Below are 23,562 nucleotides of genomic sequence, written 5' to 3'. Positions count from 1 at the left end.
CACATTTATTCACTGGATCTAATTTGCTACGCAATTCAAAATTTGAATTGTTTTCGTTCCGCCTTAAATTGAACGTCCCTTTCCACTTTTTCTCGTGTTTAAGAATTGTTATCGCCGTTTCACTGGTGAGAATGGTTTATTTTGGTTTATTTTTTGAAAATGAGTAATTTTTTACATTTGAAACATCATGTTAACGCTGAATATATTGTTTCACAGATTTATTCGAAAGAGCATCATGAATGGTTCTCAGTTTTCTTTGTCTGAATCAAGTATGTCCATTCTTAAATCATCAATAATATGTCTTCTAGATTATTGTAACGTTTTGAACTTTTTTTGTTTTTTTTTGTATATTTTCTCAGTTTTAACGTTTGAGAGACAGAGGCTTAGTCAGTCACATGCAGTTGTTTCGAACGACGGAGAAGATTTATCTGAAGATTCAAAACTGACTCTTTTTGGTCAGGTTGATGTCGACAACTTCCCGATGAACATTGATTTGAATGTTAATGATCTATTCATCAATAAAGAGGTGATGGTCGATGCTTTTGGCGTACTTGCCGTTCGGAATAATTTTGAGGTCAGAGTGTCTAGATCAAGCAATTCGCGCTATAACTTGATTTGTAAGGTTTCAAATTGTCCTTGGAAAATGAATGCAACTGTATGTCGTGAATCAAAGCTTTGGGTTATTCGTACTTTTGTGAAGACTCATAATTGTTACAGTCACGTCTCTTCGGTAACAAACAGACAATGTTCATCCAATTTGATTAGCAAAATGGTCAAGCAAGATTTCATGGGTGATCAAGCTGATTCCATTAAACCAAAGGGTGTTATTGATATTATGCGCACACGTTTTAAGGTTGAAATCAGCTATTTTAAGGCTTGGAAAGGGCGTGCTGAAGCTTTAACAAAGATTCGCGGTTCTTTCAGTCAATCATATTCGCACTTGCCTATAGTTGCTGAAATGATAAAACAAACAAATCCCGGTAATGGCAATGCGATTAATTTTGGTTTATTTACACATACATTCTGGTTTATTTTAATTAATTTCTGTTTATTTTTCAACGTGTGTAGGTACTTTTACGAGTATCGTGGTTGATGACCAACAACATTTTAAGTACTTTTTCTTGGCCCTAGGTGCGTCTATACATGGATGGAAACATTGTCGTCCGGTCATATCGGTTGATGGAGCTTTCTTGAAAGGCAAGTACCGTGGCACTTTATTGCTTGCTACCGCCCAAGATGGAGATAACCATTTATTTCCCTTGGCCATGGCAATTGTTGACTCTGAAAATGATAAGTCATGGCATTGGTTTTTATCTCAATTAAGGTATGCATATGGTGTTCGAGATGAGATGGTTTTTGTTTCTGATCGTAATAGTTCTATTCCCAAGGCGGTGCATGCAACACTTGTGGTCTAACATGAAGAGTAAATTTGGGAAATCATACATACAACCTTTGTTTTATAACTGTGCAAAGGCGTATACTGTTAAACAATATGAGTATTGGAGGGGTTTGTTGGTGGCTGGTAATACTAGAATTGAAAAATATATTGATGATGCTAATCCACAATTGTGGGCAAGGTGCATGTTTCCTGGTAGAAGGTTTAACTTGATGACTACCAATATTTCCGAATGTCTCAATTCGGTCTTGAAAGAAGCTCGGGGGTGGCCCGTAGCTTGTCTTGTCTTGAGCTTTAGAAGTTTGCTACAACGGTGGTTTAATGAAAAAAGAAATTTAATCCCTCTCATGGTATCTGGACTTACTGGTAAAGCTCTAAACCTCTTCACGAAGGCTGAAGCGGATGCACGTACTATGAATGTAAGCGTCACAGTGTTAATTTCAGTAAATTTCTGTTAATTCCATGCATTTTGTAAATTTCTGTTAATTATCGTAAATTTATCACTGTCCAGGTGGAGCCGATCAATGCCGACCAGTTTGAAGTTATCGACGGGGTTATTCACAAGGTTGTTGACGTTGCCAACAAGACCTGTTCATGCGGTGTTTGGCAATTGGATTTGTTCCCATGTTCGCATGCTTTTGCTGCTTTGTGGAGGTTGAATCTCAAGCCAATGCACTTTATACCTCAATATTACACACAAAAGGGTAATGTTGCTACGTATTCCATGGACGTTAACCCAATTGAACATGACGGAGATTGGGTCTTACCTCCCGAAGCTCAACTAATTCATCCTCCAATTCACAAAGTTCAAGCAGGAAGACCGAAACTGAAGCGATATCGTGCTAAGAGTGAGACCTTTCATCCATATCATCAAAGATGTGGAAAATGTGGACGAGCGGGACATAATAAGCGTTCTTGCAAATTGTAGTTATTTTATTTTTTTTCTTTCATTTTCGGTACAACCATGTTTTGGATTTTTGTTTTTCAATTCAGTTTGGTTTTTAATAGTTGAACTTCACTTGGTTGATTTCTGTTAATTTCAGACCTGGTTTATTTCTGTAAACTATGTTACACCTTATTCAACTTCAATTGGTTGATTTCAGTTAATTTTGTCACCTTAATCGTTTATTATAAGCCTCGTTTATCTATCTTTTGTTTATTTTATGTATTTTGTTTTTCCTCATCTATGTATATACACATTACTTTCTACACGTTACAATGAAAACACAAGTAAAAAATAATTATACGTAATTATCATAAATAAACCATCTCCGGAATCATATAGAAAGCACATTTAATTCATAGAAATCAATTAACATCTCTATCATAAACACAAACCAAAATAGAAGGGTTTAATGCTAATCTTACATAATAAAACCAAGTCAAATGACCTTAAATATAAAGATCATTTATTATAGTTTGAAATCACAAAAACTAGACCATAAGTAGCAGAATATATTAAGTTAACATAATAGTCTAAATATCATCAAGATTCAAATTGAAACTTGGTTGGCTGCTTGCTTCTCCTTCATTTCTTTTCGTCTTCTTCTCTTGAGTGTAAGGTGTCTTTGTCAATGCTGAAGGTTTTGTAGCCCGCTTTGGCCGTCCATAGTCTTGTGATGGCTCAGTCTGAAGTTTGGCAATTCTAGCTGACCTCTTTGGCGCAACAGCTTGAATGTACTCTTGCGGTTGAACCTGAGAAAGATTCTCAGTTCTAGAGTCAATCGAAACACCAAAAAGATTTATGTTGTCTATCATAAATGCTAAATCGTCGTTTAACTGCGTAACCTCTGCCTGTAAATATAATCAAACTTTGTGTTAATTTCAGTTAATCTAAACCCGGAGCGTTAATTACGGTTAATTTGGGCTAATTCGTTTAACTTCACACTTACTTGCTTCAAATGTTGAGCGCTTTTTAAACTTCCGAATAATGGTGACAGTTTTTCTACACCCTATTTATATCAAGACTTGTTACTGCCAAACATTAATAAATATTTTTTAAAGTTTTAAAATGTTGAATACTTACCGGAGGTGTTATCTCATCTGTCTGGTTGGTTGCATCCTTTGGTGTTGCAGCAGCTGCCTCCTTATCTGGTGTCCACTTTTTTATCTACGCATAAAAACACAATTAGAAAAATCATTATCATGTTCAATAAACAATAGAGACACTCATTTTTAGCATGTTGGGGATATACTTACTTCAGCCATGGTTTCTGAGGACCCCGGATTTTCAACTTCGTTGACATTGCTTTCGTAATTGATATTGTCGTTATCCTCGACACCATCATCCTAAATACAGAAATTTACAAAAATAAACGACCAAAGTAAACACATTTCATCTATTCAAAATAACAATTTTAAAGTTACCTCTTCTACAAATTCAGCAGCCATGATGTCTTCAAAATTCATATTTCCACTAGCATCTTGGAAAATCTGTGTACGCAATACTCATGTTAGAATACATAAAAATGTTATGTAAACAAGATTTTTCGATTGTTCAAGAAATTTACCTCCTCAATCCTTGTTTCTTTTTGTCCTTCCTCTAGGAGCTGAACTTTGTTCTTCAATATTTTGATTTCTTCCATATCTTCCGTATGCTTTCGTTTCAGATCATTTACCTCTTTCACTGTTTCTTCAAATTTAACACATATGTATTCATAACCTCTAAAAAGATTTTCTATTTTTTCCAATACCACCGGATCACTATCTTCATTCCTCTCTGAAGTCCCTACTGCTTCTTTTCCTTTTCGGCTTGGTGTGTTTTGTTCAGGAATACCATCAACTACCTCTCTTTCCGTGTGACCCATATCTTGTTCTTCCCGTGTGGCTGTTATAGTAAGCACTTCAATCTACATTTACGGAAATTAACAACAGTCAATATGTATTAACACGAATTAATAATTTACTGAAATTAACAAGGTAGTTATACCATACCTCCCCATTACCAAATATCTTGTCAACAAGATCATCGTAATCTGGATTATTGTTGTACGTCCATTTGAACATTCTTGGATAGCTCACGTCGTTGTTTCTTGTAGTGAATTCTTGATCAACAAGGGCTGGTATCACTTCGTATGCCCATGCAAGTAACGGATAAATCTCCAATATCATAACCTGTCAAAGTTTTCGAGGAAAACTTCATCGAGAGACTATGCATCGAAGAACATAGTGCATTGAAACTTGCTCGACCCCAAGGATACTCTGCAAACTCTCCGGGATTGGCAGCAAGTCTGAGATGTTCTTGCTGTATCAACACTTTTGGTTGCTTCGGCATCAAGACGTGTTCGACTACAGCCAAATTTACAAGCGACACCCTCTCTTCATCATTCGCTTGGAGGATTGATTTCAAGAGTACTAAGAGAGTCCCCGGTAATTGCATGTCTCTTATTGGCATGAAACGTCCTGCTAAGTTGTTCCCCAAATTCTCTTCATTTGGTACTGGAATTTCATCACAATTCAGCCCTGTATTCAAATGAAAACCAACAATTCTTGATCAAATAATAACATAAATTACAACACCAATATGCGCAAATAAACATTAATTTAACAAGTGCATGAGAATTAAACCAAATACTAACCTGACATGAGGAGAAAATCAAAGAGTGTGAAGACTAAAATTTTTCCGCCAATTTTGAATCTCAGTTCATTTGCTTTTTTGCTGTTTACTTGATGCAAAACAAGCAAATGTGCAAGCTGTTTCGGAAACGTGTCACCAATAAATTGTGTCAATTTTCCAAATGGTCCATCAAGATATAACCGTCTCTGGTCATCAGTTGCTAGGCAAGCTAGTAGATCCTTCAAAACTCCCAGTTTTGAATGTTGACATATTCTTCTTTTTGGGTTCCACAATTCTTGATCCACTACAAAATCACCAATCTCCGATACATTGATTTATTATTACGTATATTTATGCATGATATAGATATGGCATAGCTTATATATAAGGGCATACCTTAGTTGATGATCTTGTGCCCTTTTTCCTTGAAGATTTACTCCCACTGCCTCGTTTGCCCATTGTTTCCTGTTTATTCACTCACACAATGCGTTATAAACCAAAATAAACACTTTGACTCATTAACCTATTTATCAGTGCAAATCATTACCAGTTCAAGAATAAACCAAAATAAATAGTTCAAACTAAACTATTATATTCTCAGCCAATTAAAAAGTCATCAACCAATTGCTTGACCATTAAACCGAAATAAACCAATTAAGCAAGAATCGACCCATACACACCCTACCATAACCAAGAATCAACAATCACCAAAAAGTGTTTGGAAAACAGGAAATTAAACAAAAAAACAAACCAACAACCATTTAGCTTAACAACCCGACAAAACAAATCAACCCCAAAAAACTGACAATAACCCCCATTAAACAAATCATCCCCATTAAACAAATCAACCCCACTACAAGATTAAACAAATCAATCCGACAAATACCTAAATATACCATATCAGGACTATGACACAACAATACAAAATATACCTAACTATACAATAAACAAATCATCAACAAATCTAAACAGCTTATCGAAAAAACCCCAAATAAAACCCACATTTAACAATAACCCGACAAATACAAAAAAAAAATTTACAAAATCAGGACAAAAAACCAAGATTAGACCCACGAAAATATACCTAAATATACCTAAATATACAATAATATAAAATAAACAAAAATAAACCGGCTTTCAAAAAAGCCCCAAAAAAACATAAGAATCTTTCGTACCTCTTTTGGAATCTTCGACGCCTTCAATACTCTTTTATCCTAGAATCTTTGTGGGGTAGCTACAAAGGTTACTGGGTTTATTTCCGGGATGGAGCCATTTTGTGGGGTACGTGGGGTTAATTTCTGGGACCGTCGGAGTACTGGTTTATGGATGAGAATCGATAAAAGAAAAAAAAAAGAAAAAGGGAAACTTGAGAAAGTGACGGTTTAGAAGAGAGAGGAAGGGTTTACCAATGCACGGTTAGAAGAGAGAGAATTTTCGGGCATTAAATGATATACCAATTTCACACGCATAACAATTATTTTTTTTTTTAAATTTGATTTCAAAAATTGAACGGTTAATGCCATGACGTGTTCTGAATTTTGACCTATTCATTAATTAAGATTTAGCTTCCTCTTTTATTTTTAAGAAATCTCTGCCGAATCTCATCTTAAATGGCTAAATTGTGAAAACAGCTGATATTAATTACGTGTACACAATTCTTAGTAGTCAAACGTGGGCTAGTACTTATATCCATACATTATAAGGAAAAGGGTAAATAAGGAATTTTCTACCCGTAAATTTCAGTAAATGGCTACTTTGCAAAATTAACCAAACGTTGGCTAGATTCTAAAAACCATGTTTCAAAATGGCTACGTCGCTAGTTTGCCCTAAATATTATTATACAAAAGTTCTTATCCGCCTTTATCAGAGCCGAATCGGGGACTATGGACCTAGTAATAGAAGCTTAACAAATCCGATGGAAAAGACGAAATAGTCCTTTCCCTTTTCAATCGATTCGTCTAATCTTGGTCAAATACTCCACTTTGTAAGCCAAGACTGAACTCTCCTTTATACTAGAATTATATTTACTCATCGTGACGAGTGTCCACTGATATAGTCAGTTCGTGATCAAGATCCTTCAGGTTCAACCCGTATCGAGAGAAGTCAATTTATTTCGTTATACTTCCCTTGATACATATCAGCCCTACGCATTGTTGCTTCCCTAGCGAAAGATTCTTTCGAACGTTACTTACTTCGAAAGTGCGCGCAATCTATCGGTTCTGGAATCAACCCTTAGGTGAGAGAACATTAACCTTCTTTCAGGAAGGCTGGATTCCGTATCTGTAAATCATTTCCCACTCGAATTATGCTCTGAGAATACTCCCAAGACATAAGCTGTGATTAGCATGAATAGCCTTTTAGCGAATGAGTCAAAGAGCTCAGTAACATAACCCAGTGTCCATGATCACTTCAGGATTTAGATCAAGTCTCACTGTGACCATCATAGTGGCCTCGATTAGTGTATCGTAACGGTCCTTAAACGACACATCTACACCAAGACCTGTCCAAGTCGTACGCTTACCACAAGTGTAGAATGCTCCCACATAGTGATCATCCTTCACCGATGTGTTCAGCATATATGACTTTAGATATAGTTTTCCAGGCGTATATCAGTCATCGACCATGTTTTAGCACACCGCCCGAACTCAGGTGCCCAGCACGTGACTCAGTTAGATACAGAGGCTATGGAATAATGAATGTTTAATAAATCTCAATAACTAAGAAATAACGCTTTCAATTCAAATAGATAATAAATGTCAAACTTTATTTTATTAATAATTTCAACGAGAATTTACATAAGTATATTCTCGTGGGCAAGAATTCCTAACAATTTTTTTGTTTAGCCCATGTTTGCCAAACTTTAGAAATATAGCCAAACAGATTGATAAGCAAAAAAAAAAAAAAAAAGTCTAATTTGCCTTTATCTATTAACAAATTCGTCACTTTCTCTCTCCTATTTTTTTCCTAATTTTTTTTTCATAAAAACTTCAAAAAACCATATCTATGTTATATGAACTCGAAATTGAGTGATTCCAAATTCTACAGATTCGTGACGCCGAGATCTTAAAAAATAGATCCATTGTGTTTGATGAAAAATCATGTTTAGTGCCATAGATGAAGAAAAATCACGTTACTGCCTTAGACATGTAAATAACTGAAAATTTTTGGAAATTATCTGGAAATAAATGGAAACCTAAACATGATTTTTCATCACACACAATGAGTCTATTTTTTAAGATCTCAGCGCCACGAATCTGTAGGATTTGGAATCACTCAATTCTGAGTTCGTATGAGATAGATATGGATTTTTTATGCAAAAAAAAATATGCTTGAAAAAAAAGTAGGAGAGGGAAAGTGACGAATTAAAAACAAGAGAGAGAAAGTGATATGTCTAGGAAAAAACACGTTATATTTATTTAAGAACAAATATGGAATTTTAACCCATTACCTATAGTGCCACCTAATATACTTGGCTATTTTTCTAAAACTCTCCAAACGTGGGCTAAATCCCAAACCTTGAGTTTAAGATGACCTAGTTAGTAACAAAATTCAAATTTATATTCGAAATGGAAATTCCTTTTATGGTTTCGTCTTTTTAGGGTTTATGGAATTAAATGTATTTCCATTCAAAATAATCATTTTGTTTCTAATATTTGTTTGATTTCTTACACTTATTTAATGTAGGACATTCTAGCCAGGGTCTTAAATGCCGACGAAATTCTCCGACATTCTCCGGCAAAGCCGTTTTCGGACATCCAACGGCCGGAGAAAGCATGGATGTCGTTTTTCCTCTTTTTGTCATTCGAAATTCTCCAAAAACGACGTGTCGTTTCGATAGGAAATGATCAGTTGTTTTCGTTGTGCATAAAGACCAAACTCGTCATATTATCCATGAAATTTACAGAGAATCGAAGAAAACGGCCAAAAAAGTAGAAAATCGGCGATTTTTAGAAGAAAAAAAAATTAAAAACCCATATTCTGTATTATGTGAATTTGGTCTACAAATTGATTTTTTTAACATAATATCCTTCATTAAAGTTGTTTGAAATGTTGTGATCTATGATATATATATATATATATATATATATATATATATATATATATATATATATATTTTAGATTTTTCTGATACTTCCGGTGAACCACCATTTTTTTCGACGATTTTTTTTTTTTTGTGTTTTTCTGTTTTTCAAGTAAGTTTATGACTGAAGTAAAATTGTTTGAATTGTTGATACAAAATGGTTGGAATATTTATTAATTGAAATGTAATTGTTATTGTGTGAAATGAATTGAAATGTTGATATAGAAATGTTGGAATTGTGATTGTGTGAAATCAATTGAAATGTGAATATGAAATTGTTGAAATTTATTGACATGTTGAAATTGAATTTTGTTGATATAATGAATAAAATTGTTAGAGTTTGAAATGAAATCGTTAGAGTTTGAATTTAAATTGTTACATTTTGAATTGAAATGAAATCGTTAGAATTTGAATTTAAATTGTTACATTTGAATTGAAATGAAATGGTTAGAGTTTGAGTTGAAATTGTTAGTTTTAATACTATTTATTGACATGTCGAAATGGAATTTTGTTGATATGTTGAAATGAAATTGTTGGAGTTAAAAGTAATTTAAATGAAATTGATTAAAAATTTTGAAATGAAACGGATTGAAATTTGGACTATATTTACACATATATATATATATATGTATCTATATATATATATATATATATATGTATATATATGTATATATATATATATGTATATATATGTATGTATTTGTTTGATTTGCCACATTATTTCCATTCGATTTTCAGTCGGAACGTCGGTTTTCCATTGAAAACTTTATTTCATTTGCTCTTTTCCACATTTTTTTCGTTCGATTTTCCATCGGTATACCGGTTTTCCGTAAATCAAGAGGTTCGAAACAGCAACGAAAATGACATTTAAAACCTTGGTTCTAGCAAAATAGCCAAATTGAAACATTTGGCCTTTTATTATTCCGCGCAATTTATTTTCATGTGAGTATTCTGGTTTTTAGTGGGGAAGAATAAGAAATTTTTATTCGAAATAGAAATTCCTTTTATGGTTTCATCTTTTTAGGGTTTTTCTTTCGTATTTTAAGGGATTGTAATCATCAACATGATTATCTTTAATTTTTTTTAGTTTCTTTAAACACTGAAATGTAAAATGAGCGAGAATTATATTAGGGGCATTCTTGTAAAAATTTGGCAGTTAATAGAAACCCATGGCTATTTTTCAAATATTTTCAACTGTTGGTTAAATTGAAATTAAATATTTTAATTTGGCTATTCTGCTAGAACGTCCGCGTTAAATTAGTGTAAGAAATCAAACAATTAATAGAAACAAAATGATTATTTTGAAGGGAAATATATTTCATTTCATACATAACTGTTATGATGGTATGAAATTCAAATTTGTTGCTTTAACCCAAGACTCTGAGTCTGACTGTACATAAAAAGAAGCATAATTCTATGTGAACAAAAAATAAAGACGTATGTTTAGTACGTGATATTATTGAAAGATCCGATTCAAGGGAGAAAAATGGATTTCAATTTTGTAAGAAAAATTTATTTGGGAAAGTAAGATACCTATTCTCTTGTTTAACAAATGGCTCTTAAGAATTATCACCTTTTAATAGCTATGATAAAACTTATTTGAATTGTGTGCATGTAAACGTGGCCTAACGGTAGCGGGACGGGACGGGATCCCCGCTACCGTTAGGAACAGTAATGGGACCGGGAATCCCGTTACTGATAATGGTACGAGACGGGAGTCCCGTTAATGGGACTAACGGGACCGGGACTCCCGTTTGTCCTGCTAAATATATATATATATATATATATATATATATATATTTTAATTTCGGCAGTTGGATCAAAGATCCAACGGCCCAAAAAAACTAGCCGTTTTTTTTCCCGTTGGAATATAGCCGTTGCATATTCTGGGAAATATTTTTTTTTACCCATTCATTTCTAAAATCTCAATCTCAAATACTCTCGAAACGCTCTCGATTTTAATCTCTAATACTCTTTACCGCTTTCAATTTTTCATGGCATCCTCATCCCACAACCAAGGAGGTCGAAGGGGAAGAGCTTCACGAGGTCAACAAATGCACCGTTTTAAAGAAAATTGGTTGCACTTGTCTCAAAACGCCCCTGACCTAACCACCCAATACTATTTTGATCCAAATTATGTTGCTCCTACTTTCGGCCATTCGGAATTCACTGAAATTCCAAACACCCAAGTGCCATACTACCCTCAAATGGATCCCGAACAAGCTTATCAAGCTCAAATTCCGTCATCCGAAATGGCTTTTCAAGAATTTCAAGTATTCGAGCAACATTATCGTGAATCCCAAAATCCAAATGAAGAAGAAGATGACGATGAAACCCAAAATTCAAATGAGGAAGAGGAGGAGGAGGAAGAAGAAGACCTACCACCACCACCACCTCAACGTCGAAGTCAAGTTCCACGACATCGACAACGTGAACAACAAGAGGAGACACAACAACGACGACAACGACGAGCACGACAAGAACAACAACAACAACAACAACAACATGAAGGTGCTCAACAACAACAACAACCACCTCAACAACAACAACCACCACGACGTCGTGCTAGGTCCGTTCTGTGGACTTTCTTTGAGGAGGTGATTGCGAACGGCGAAAAAGACGGAAAATGTCACAGTTGTGGCAAAATCTTCAGCGCTCACAACACAAGAGTCGGGACGTCGCTATTGTGGAGTCATCACAGGCACTGCCAGGAGAATCAATCTGGAGCCTCGTCAAGCCAGGTAAGTCACATCGATCCTGTAAGCTTTAGACGTGATTTAGTAGAATATTTTGTTTCCACCGATCAATCTTTTAGTCATATCGAATCTCAAGGCTTCGTTAGATTCATGAGTTCAATAATTCCAAACGTTCAAATAATGTCTAGGAAAGCCTTGAGATCCGATATCCTAAAATGGTTTTTAGGAGAAAAGGAACAAATGAAACAAACAATATCATCTGGTAGGTATAGTGTAGCCTTAACCTCGGGTATCTGGACTGGTCAATCTAAGATGGATTTCATGAGCGTTGTAGTGCATAATATAGACGACGATTGGAACCTAAACAAACGTATCATAGCCTTTAGGAGGATAGAAGGTTCTCACACTGGTGAAAACATCTTAGACATCATAGTTAGTGTTATAGCTGAGTGGGGTTTGACCGATAGGATTATATCTGTAACCTTAGATAATGCCACAAGCAACAATGCCATGATTAGAGAGTTAAAGGAGAGACTTAATGTTGACAATACCCTTTTGCACCAACGATGTGCTACCCATATCATAAACCTCATAGTTCAAGCCGGAGCCGCTAGTTATGACCCTTCGATCAACAAGATTATGAATTACATTAGTTGGATAAATAGTTCAACCTTTAGAGTAGATGAACTTAAGAGACGCCTTAGAGTAAACGGTCTCCAAGAGCGCACCTTTTGTTGTCAATGGTGCCCACAAGAAGAGTTGTAGTCTTTATTATATACATTTGATGTAATAAAGTCTCACGAAGACTCTTGCTTGTAATTGCTTATTCATTAATAAAAAGTTGAAACGTTCATTCATTCTTCCTTATCTGTTTGAAGCTTTATGATAAAACCTTAGTCTTTAGTCCATAAACAAACTTAACAACTTACGAAGAGACAAATGTAGATTTGCATGAACAAACTCTTTGTAGTTTGCTTAAAACGATATATTCGCAATCTAAGGGTCAAAGGACTATTGACCTCGGTACGATTGTTAGGAGAATCTATGATGTCTGGTTATGGGGCATTGAGAGTTGGAGACTCTATAGTTCTTCTAGGTATCTTCCGAAGGTACTGAATTGACCAGTGCACTTCTAGAGACAAAATAAGAACAAACCATTTAACCTCTTATGTCTCGAAGTCACTACGTATGAATTGCATCGTGCTTACCTTAATCCTGAAATGAAACATGCCATTTCACAACTTACGTATTCTCATTTGGGAAAGTTAGAGTTCGGACTCACTATGTGATTCTGAACAGGGCCTATTGGTGAAATACTAAGTTGTGAGAATGTCATGAGTAACTTTGTGAAGTTATCATAGATATGGAATTCATGTACAAGATTGCTGAAATGCAATGTATATCACCTCATGCTTTGTTCCTTGGAATGTGAATAAATGAACTGGCCAGTGTCCAAATTGAGTCTTGACTCTTTTGGATGAAACAATGTGACTTGTTAGCTCCTCGTCAATACATTGTTTCTAACTTATTCACAAGCGACAAAGGAGTTGAGGAAATAACAACTATAAGGGTAAAATGGTAATTTTGTAAATCCCGACTAGCTGATGATATTAATGAAGGGTAAATGTTGGAATTGATCTAGGGTTTAAGAAAAAGTTTAATGTTTCGTTAAGCGGCGGAATTTTAAAAATTTTATTTTTCAAGTAAAAACAGTTTTTACTAACCTAGACAAAGAGCAAGTACATGTAAATAAAACTAATATGAGCATAATAAATTTACTAACCTCTTTAGAAGCTTGAACGTTGATGAGCCTTCGGAAGGTTGATAACGTTCGTCTCCCTCGCAGCACTCTCTCTTTCTTTCCTCGGCAACTCGCGCAAGCGCGAAAGTTTCTATCACTAAATCACTCGAAATAATAGGAATCAGTGAGTGGGCACTTTTAAACACTACGACTTAAGAACGAGTCTTGAAGTCGCAGAGCTAAACTCTAGGTCAAATGAGGACCTAGGTTCCAAAACAATAAAACGAAATTGAAGAGAGAGAGAGAGAAAGAGAGAGAGAGAGAGAGAGAGAGAGAGAGAGAAAGAGAGAGAGAGAGAGAGAGAGAGAGAGAGAGAGAGAGAGAGAGGATCGGCCAAGCTAGAGAGAGAAGCTCTCAAATCTCTAGAACTTGGGATGAATGAAATGTGTGGAATGAGGCTCCTATTTATAGGAGAGGTCTCAACTTCAATAAGGTAGTTTCCTCTTCTATAGAATATCACATATTCATGAGCAAAAATCCCTTATTTCCCATTCCATTTGGTCGGCCAAGGCAGCCTTCTAGAGGCTTGGATTTGTTTCCTTTTTTGTTCCTTGCCTTGCTTCTTTCTCAACTTGGGCGCCTACCTCATTTCCCTTAGAGGAAATTTGTTTCCTCTTTTTCTTTTGGCAAGTATCTTCATACATTTATGCACAAAATATTCTCTCTTTCTCTTGGGTATGTCGGGAGCCTATTACACTCTAGAAAGGCCTTCTAGAAGCTTTTCCATTTGTTCATGACAACATGGAAAAGGCCCATTAAGAATTTTCAATAAAATTATTATGAAATGAAATTAATCCACAAGGCCCAATAAGACTAATATTGGCCGAGTGAAACATGTCATTAACTGACCTTGTCAAAAAATTTATTGCATTCATTTCATCCTATGTCTCAAAAGACAAAAATACCCTTTTGACAATTTTCGAAAAACTCGTCTCGTTTTTGTTTTGGCGTAGCTTCTAGTTTAACTATTCCTACTCGATGTGATTCGTGACAGTGACCTCATGGACCCAAATGAACAAAGCTTGAGCTAAACACTTGGACTCAAAAGTTCACAAACCTTTTTCAAGTTTAGCTTAATGTCAACTGACTAAACTAAAGAGTTGACACTGAAAATCTCTCGGTTCAAATGAATTTATTTTCTACTCAAGAATTCAACCTAATTATGATGAGCGGATCCACTGAATATTATATGTGTTTACCCTTCATGAATATCATCAGTTAGTCGGGATTTACAAAATTACTATTTTACCCTTCTAGCTGTTATTTCCTCAACTCCATTGTCGCTTGTGAATAAGTTAGAAACAATGTATTGACGAGGAGCTAACAAGTCACATTGTTTCATCCAAAAGAGTTAGGACTCAATTTGGACACTGGCCAGTTCATTTGTTCACACTCCAAGGAACAAAGCATGAGGTGATATACATTGCATTTCAGCAATCTTGTACATGAATTCCATACCTATGAGAACTTCACAAAGTTACTCATGACATTCTCGCAACTTAGTACTTCACCAATAGGCCTTGTTCGGAATCACATAGTGAGTCCGAACTCTGACTTTCACAAATGAGAATGCTAAGGTGTGAAATGACATAACTCATTTCAGGATTAAGGTAAGCACGATACAATTCATACGTAGTGACTTCGAGACATAAGAGGTTAAATGGTTTGTTCTTATCTTGTCTCTAGAAGTGCACTGGTCAATTCAGTACCTTCGGAAGATACCTAGAAGAACTATAGAGTCTCCAACTCTCGATGCCTCATAACCAGACATCATAGATTCTTCTAACAATCATACTGAGGTCAATAGTCCTTTGACCCTTAGATTGCGAATATATCGTTTTAAGCAAACTACGAAGAGTTTATTCATGCAAATCTACATTTGTCTCTTCGTAAGTTGTTTCGTTTGTTTATGGACTAAAGACAAGCTTCAAACAAGGAAGATTGAATGAACGTTTCAACTTTTTATTAATGAATAAGCAATTACAAGCAAGAGTCTTCATGAGACTTTATTACATCAAATGTACAATATAAAGATTACAACTCTTCTTGTGGGCACCATTGACAACAGTAAACATAGATAATATTCAGTGGATCCGCTCATCATAATTTGGCTGAATTCTTGAGTAGAAAATAAATTCATTTGAACCGAGAGATTTTCAGCGTCAACTCTTTAGTGGAGTCAATTGACATTAAGCTAAACCTGGAAAAGGCTTGTGAACTTAGTCCAAGTGTTTAGCTCAAGCTTTGTTCATTTGGATCCATGAGGTCACTGTCACAAATCACATCGAGTAGGAATAGTTAAACTAGAAGCTAAGTCAAAACAAGAACGATACAAGTTTTGTGAAAATTGTCAAAAAATGTATTTTTGTCTTTTTGGACATAGGATGAAATGAATCTCAATAATTGTTTTGACAAGGTCATTTGATGACTTAAACCCACTCGGCCAAGTTAGTTTAATTGGGCCTTGTGGATTAATTTCATTTCATAAGAATTTTTTTGAAAATTCTTAATGGGCTTTTTTCATGTTGTCATGAACAAATGGAAAAGCTTCTAGAAGGTGTTGGGCGCCCACTACCCAAAGGAAAAGAAAGAATATTTTGTGCATAAATGTATGAAGATACTTGCCAAAAGAAAAAAGACGAAACAAATTTCCCCTAAGAGGAAATCAATATGGGCGGCCAAATGGGTCAAGGGAAAAGCAAATAAAAAAAGGAAACAAATCCAAGGATACACTTGGATCCTCTTGGCCGTGTGACTCATGACGGAAAAGAGGAAATTGGCTCATGAATATGTGATATTTTATAGAAGAGGAAACTAACTTATTGAAGGTGAGACCTCTCCTATAAATAGGAGTCTTATTCTTCTCATTTCATTCATCCCAAGTTTTAGAGATTTGAGAGCTTCTCTCTCTAGCATGGCAGACTTCTCTCTCTCTCTCTCTCTCTCTAGTCAATTTCGTTTTTATTTTGGCACTTAGGTCCTCATTTGACCTAGCGTTTTAGCTCTTCGACTTTAAGACTTGTTCTTGAGTCGTAGTGTTTAAAAGTGTCCACTCACTAACTCATTTTCTCTCGAGTGATTCTTGTGATAGAAACCATCGTGGTTGCTCGTGTTGGCGAGGAAAGAAGAGAGACGTCCTGCGAGGGAGACGAACGTTATCAACCTTCCGAAGGCTCATCAACGTTCAAGCTTCTAAAAAGGTTAGTAAATTATTTATGCTCATAATAGTTTTATTTACATGTGCTTGCTCTTTGTCTAGGTTAGTAAAATCGTTTTACTTGTGAAAAGAAAATTTTTAAAATTTCGCCGTTTACCGAAGCGTTAAACTTTTTCTTAAACCCTAGATCAATTTCAACACCTTTCACCTAGATAACAAAATTAGGTGGAATTCTACATTTCTCATGTTGACCAACTTTTTATCCGAGCATTATGTCGATGTTATTGTTTCTTACATTAACAGCGAGCATGGCGATAACGCTATATCCGAATATGATATTAGGATGGCTGAATCATTTGTTTCTTTTCTCGACATTTTTTACAAAGAAACTTGTTATCTCTCTGCTGTTTACACTCCTACTTCTTTTCTCGGTATTCATATTATGACCGCAATTGCTGTGCATCTTGATAAATATAAAAACGAAACAATTTTTTTAGATTCTATTCAAGCAATGACAGCCAAGTTTTTAAAATATTGGGGGGCTGGAAAGGTTCCATTATTATACGGTTTTGGAGCCATTCTAGACTGCCGATGTAAAATTGGTGGTTTAAAAAAATTTCTTAAGTACATTAGAAACCATTTCGTGGACCAAGATTACATTGCACTTGATCTCGCGAGGATCGTGCAAGCTTTTTTTTATCTTTTCAAGGTATACGAGGCGAAACTCATACCGCAATATCGAGCACAACCATCTCAATCACAGACGCAGTATCCAAGAAGACACCAATACACGAATGTCTTCGTCAACACGCCCGCTTACAGCCCATCGCCTCAACAACAAAAAGCTGGGACCAGTCAGACGAGGTCGAGCGCAACCGACGCACGGTCACATCCGAAGATCCAAGAGTACGATCGGAACGATTGGGTCAAACCGGATGACGAAGCCATCGACCTATTGGTTTGGTGGAGACAGAATGCGAGGAGGTTCCCGGTCTTGTCATCTATGGCACAAGACATCATCACCATCCCTGTTTCAACCGTGTGATCTGAGGCGGATTTTAGTAGCGCGGGCCGCATCATCGACGATAGAAGATGTAGCTTGAAACCGGAGATGGTCGAAGCATTGACGTGTGGTAAGGATTGGATTCAACATAGAAATCGAGCACAAGAAACATTCATGTGCTTCGATATTCTTGACTATTTTGAAGTTGATTTCGCAAATGTAAACATAAATCGTTAGACTAACTTGTATAACTAAGGGATATCCCGGCCCTTGTCCGGGATAAATTTTCAAATAATTAACGAGGAAATGGGTGCTTTTTTTCCTCGCCGTCGCACCTTTTTAGGGGTCGGTGAGGTTTTTTAGGAGACCCATTTTTAAATTCACATTCTTCTTTATTCTTTTTTTCTACCCACTTAGTTTAAAATTCTATCAATTACATCCTTCTATTTAATTATTTAAATTCTTTTAAAACGTTTTTTTTTTATGCCTAACGGGGTCCCGAATTCCCGTTAGGCAAAGTCTCGTTCCGTCCCATTACTTAACGGGACGGGACTCCCGTTTGGCCAATTAACGGGAGTCCGGGCATAGACGGGAGCGGGACGTGCGGGACACACCGGTAAGCCAGGTTTATGTGCATGAGACTAATGCTCATATATTGTTCAAATTTACGGCCTAAGGTTTTGCTGCTTTTTTATTTTAATATGATTCGTTCCCGACAAGACTTTTTGTTCATCAAGTAGGAGACAGCTAGCAAATATTTGATAATAAAAAAACAAAATAAAATAAAAAAAAAAAAAACCGAGCGAACGTGATGTGTTTGTAATTCTGTTTGTTAAGAATCTTAATTAATTATCGCACTTACAGCTGATAATATTTGGGAGGCGACAAACAAGCACTCATGTTAGCCATTATCCGCATTTATGTAAAAGTAATATATTACATATCTTTCACATTATTATTTGGCAATTTTTTCACAAAATATTCTAAAAGTTATCCAGTTTTAATTTTCTTTCATCTTTCATTTACTATATCTTCACTTTAATATATATTTATATATAAAATCGGTGGATACTAAAGCCATATATATATATATATATATATATAAATATATATATATATATATATATTAGGACGTAGCACGTGGTGATTATAGATATTAATTGGTAAATTTATTATTAAAATAGTGTTATGACTTCTTAATACATGTTGTTAAAAAGTTTTATCAATATTCATCAAAGTAAAATTCAATTGAAAAATAATATAAAAGTGTACTATCCATGATCGTGGGAGTAAAATATTTCTTAATAAAAATAGAAAAGAAAAAAAATTCAAATTAAGTAAGAGATTATAGATTTTGATTCTTCGTCTCTAGAATTTTTCGATCTTTATCAACCTCCTCTTCCACAAAACCATACATAATGAGCTTGATTGGATTTTTAAAGTGTGAATAAGGTAGAGAAGATGAACAAATAATATTGTAAAACGCAACGAGTTTCAATTTTTCATTTGTTAAAGCTTCATTGTAACCGTTGGAAATATAGATAGTATCAGGACACAGATCTCCATTTATTTTCATTTGCGGATTTCTGCTTGCTCACGATCGTCACATACCTCAGTCGCCGCTTCGCACCACACCTCGATCCTTCTCTGTCGATGATAGTGTCCACAAGATCCTCGTCCGGGTTCTCATCGAAAGTGTCCTTATCTGCTTCGAAAGCTTCGTCCGGGATTTCTTCGGTAAGCTCTGCATCCTCGCTCCTCTGCTTCGTCCAGGTCAGCTCAAGATTGCTCAAGCTGTGGTGGTACTTCCTCGTCTTGTTCGTCGAAAACTACTTCGTGTTGAACCCGATCCTCGTGGAGTTGCTTAGGACTTCCGGAGCTTTGACGAGTTCGAGGAGATGACCTGAGGCATGGCATAGAGGGAGCACTTGGGCCAGTCGAGGTGGCTGTAGCAGTCGATGCCATAGATGCGCCTCAGGCGGAGGTTCTTGCAGTTGGCGAGGACTTGGGTTAACTCGACACCGAAGCCAAGGTCGAAGAGGTCATCGTACTCAGCCGCAAAAAGATCCAGCAGGTAGGAACCCATCTCCACCTTGTAGCTCTTGTCCTTGCTCCTCTCCGCCTCCTCCGACTTGTTCAGAGTCCTCGGGATGATTGCCTCACATTTCGGGATCGGCTTGTCGTCTTCCGCTCCGAACACATTCCTTGCGTTCAGAGGAACCAACTCTCGGAAACTGTAAAAAAAGAAATGGTACATATGACTTAAAAGATCACGAGCCACTCATTTCATCACTTTGGTTTCGAAGATAGAACCAAAATGACTTCTGATCTTTATTTTACATGTAAATTTTACTTTCTAGTCCCCTAAGATTGTGTATTCCAAATTCCAATTAGCTACTCATAATAAACTGTTGTCAATGGGGCCCACAAGAAGAGTAGTAGTGTCTATTTATGTACATTTGATGTCATATAGTCTTACGAAGACTCTAGCTTGTAACTGCTTATTTATTAACAAAAGTTGAAATGTTCATTCAATCTTCCTTGTTTGAAGCTTTATGATAAAACCTTAGTCTTTTAGTCCATAAACAAACTTAACAACTTACGAAGAGACAAATGTAGATTTGCATGAACAAACTCTTCGTAGTTTGCTTAAAACGATATATTCGCAATCTTAGGGTCAAAGGACTATTGACCTCAGTACGATTGTTAGAAGAATCTATGATGTCTGGTTATGAAGCATTGCGAGTTGGAGACTCTATAGTTCTTCTAGGTATCTTCCGAAGGTACTGAATTGACCAGTGCACTTCTAGAAACAAGATAAGAACAAACCATTTAACCTCTTATGTCTCGAAGTCACTATGTATGAATTGCATCATGCTTACCTTAATCATGAAATGAGACATACCATTTCACAGCTTACGTATTCTCATTTGAGAAAGTCAGAGTTCGGACTCACTATGTGATTCCGAACATGGCCTATTGGTGAAGTACTAAGTTGTGAGAATGTCATGAGTAACTTTGTGAAGTTCTCATAGATATGGAATTCATGTACAAGATTGCTGAAATGCAATGTATGTCACCTCATGCTTTGTTCCTTGGAGTGTGAATAAATGAACTGGCCAGTGTCCAAATTGAGTCCTGACTCTTTTGGATGAAACAATGTGACTTGTTAGCTCCTCGTCAATACATTGTTTCTAACTTATTCACAAAGCGACAAAGGAGTTGAGGAAATAACAGCTAGAAGGGTAAAATGGTAATTTAGTAAATCCCGACTAGCTGATGACATTCATGAAGGGTAAACATAGATAATATTCAGTGGATCCGCTCATCATAATTAGGTTGAATTCTTGAGTAGAAAATAAATTCATTTGAACCGAGAGTTTTTCAGTGTCAACTCTTTAGTGGAGTCAGTTGGCATTAAGCTAAACTTGGAAAAGGTTTGTGAACTTTTGAGTCCAAGTGTTTAGCTCAAGCTTTGTTCATTTGGGTCCATGAGGTCACTGTCACGAATCACATCGAGTAGGAATAGTTAAACTGGAAGCTAAGTCAAAACAAGAACGAAAATTGTAAAAGGGTATTTTTGTCTTTTGAGACATAGGATGAAATGAATGTCAATAAATTTTTTGACATGGTCATTTGATGACAAGTAACACTCGGCCATAATATGATTAATTGGGCCTTGTGGATTAATTTCATTTCATAAGAATTTTATTGAAAATTTTTAATGGGCCTTTTTCATGTTGTCATGAACAAAATGGAAAAGCTTTTAGAAGCCCCTTCTAGAAGGTGATAGGCGCCCATAATACCCATAGAAAGAGAGAATATTTTGTGCATAAATGTATCAAGATACTTGCCAAAAGAAAAAGAGGAAACAAATTTCCCCTAAGAGGAAACATGTTGGGCGCCCAAATATGGTCAAGAGAGAAGCAAACAAAAGAGGAAACAAATCCAAGGACTTACTTGTTTTGTCTTGGACGTGCACCTCTATGAAGGAGAAGGGAAATTGGCTCATGAATATGTGATATTCTATAGAAGAGGAAACTACCTTATTGAAGGTGAGACCTCTCCTATAAATAGGAGCCTCATTCCACACTTTTCATTCATCCAAAGTTTTAGAGATTGAGAGCTTCTCTCTCTAGACTTGGCCGCCCCTCTCCTCTCTCTCTCTATTCAATTTCGTTTTTATTGTTTTGGCACCTAGGTCCTCATTTGACCTAGAGTTTAGCTCTACGACTTCAAGACTCGTTCTTAAGTCGTAGTGTTTAAAAGTGTCCACTCACTAATTCCTTTATTTCGAGTGATTTAGTGATAGAAACTTTCGTGGTTGCTCGAGGTGCCGAGGAAAGAAAGAGAGACGTGCTGCGAGGGGAGACGAGCGTTGCAACTTTCCAAAAGCATCTCAAAGTTCAAGCTTCAAGAAAGGTTAGTAAACTTCTATACTCATAATAGTTATTAATTACATGTACTTGCTCTTTGTCTAGGTTAGTAAAAACCGTTTTTACTTGAAAAGAAAATTTTTAAAATTCTGCCGCTTACCGAAGCGTTAATTATTTTCTTAAACCCTAGATCGTTTCCAACAAATGGTATCAGAGCTATGGTCAAAGATTAGCATGTACATGTATTTAAAATTATGAGCTTGAAAATCGTTTTCGAAAGTTTACTAATTTTGTGACAAGTTAGAATTATTATCTTAGATTTTTTTTAATTTATTGCTCTTGCCTTTAAATTAAAAATCATGTCGATTTTCTATGAGTTTGGGATGTTATTAAAATACATTAGAATATGTTCTAAAAGTTTTTAATTTTTTATACTGAAAAACGTGTTTTAAAGGTTTGAGAAATTTCGAGTAAAATTTTGTGACTAGTTTTCTTGTCTTACTAGTTTTTTATTTTTACTTGAATCGTTTTATGCTTGTTGTTATTTCTTTTATGCCTTGTTGTTACCTTGCTAATCAAACACAAATAAAAGCTTTAACAACCTTCATAAAACGTTCCGTTACACCCGATTCTTTTTCGCACCTAAAGAGGACCAAGCTTTAATTATTTCTTTTTCTTCAAGCTGGAGTAAATCCTCATTAAAAGTGGCATAACTCTCTGCTCAGTTATCTAAATTTAATGATTTATGAATCAAATTAAAGCTCTGTCTGTCCTCTGTCCAATGCCACCGGTTTCAGGTTAAAAGGACATTGGAGCCGCCAGTTATGGCGATTTTACTCCGAGGTGCGCGGCTGTTCCGAAACTCCAGTTTTTTAGAATTCCGGATTTATTCACTTGGAGTGTGAATAAATGAACTGGTCAGTGTCCAAATTGAGTCCTGACTCTTTTGGATGAAACAATGTGACTTGTTAGCTCCTCGTCAATACATTGTTTCTAACTTATTCACAAAGCGACAAAGGAGTTGAGGAAATAACAACTAGAAGGGTAAAATGGTAATTTAGTAAATCCCGACTAGCTGATGACATTCATGAAGGGTAAACATAGATAATATTCAGTGGATCCGCTCATCATAATTAGGTTGAATTCTTGAGTAGAAAATAAATTCATTTGAACCGAGAGTTTTTCAGTGTCAACTCTTTAGTGGAGTCAGTTGGCATTAAGCTAAACTTGGAAAAGGTTTGTGAACTTTTGAGTCCAAGTGTTTAGCTAAAGCTTTGTTCATTTGGGTCCATGAGGTCACTGTCACGAATCACATCGAGTAGGAATAGTTAAACTGGAAGCTAAGTCAAAACAAGAACGAAAATAGTCAAAAGGGTAATTTTGTCTTTTGAGACAAAGGATGAAATGAATGTCAATAAATTTTTTGACAAGTTCATTTGATGACTTAATGTCACTCGGCCATGACTTGATCATTGGGCCTTGTGAATTAATTTCAT

The 23,562-nt window shown here is 35.8% G+C and overlaps 1 protein-coding gene across 1 annotated transcript; it reads left to right on the top strand.

The window, feature by feature from the left end:
* Window positions 1-235: 235 nt before the first annotated feature.
* On the top strand, window positions 236-2,324 carry LOC149408220 (uncharacterized). The gene is made up of 6 exons (XM_089624479.1): window positions 236-269; window positions 360-574; window positions 701-980; window positions 1,069-1,131; window positions 1,325-1,815; window positions 1,908-2,324. The coding sequence occupies exons 1-6, from the start codon at window positions 236-238 to the stop codon at window positions 2,322-2,324; spliced, it is 1,500 nt and encodes a 499-aa protein (XP_089480605.1).
* Window positions 2,325-23,562: the final 21,238 nt, after the last annotated feature.

The sequence above is a fragment of the Urtica dioica genome, chromosome 1, assembly GCF_054948205.1.
Source record: "Urtica dioica subsp. dioica isolate 48M chromosome 1, U.dioica_male_clone48M_v1_H2, whole genome shotgun sequence".
In the NCBI taxonomy this organism is placed as follows: domain Eukaryota; kingdom Viridiplantae; phylum Streptophyta; class Magnoliopsida; order Rosales; family Urticaceae; genus Urtica; species Urtica dioica.
This window is presented reverse-complemented; position numbering and strand designations above follow the sequence as displayed.

Excerpts from the sequence above, each read along its gene's own strand:
- LOC149408220 (XM_089624479.1), top strand. The coding sequence starts at position 236 with ATGAATGGTTCTCAGTTTTCTTTGTCTGAATCAA. Across the intron at positions 270-359 it reads GTTTTCTTTGTCTGAATCAA|TTTTAACGTTTGAGAGACAG; the intron begins GTATGTCCATTC and ends ATATTTTCTCAG. Across the intron at positions 1,132-1,324 it reads GTACTTTTTCTTGGCCCTAG|GTATGCATATGGTGTTCGAG; the intron begins GTGCGTCTATAC and ends ATCTCAATTAAG.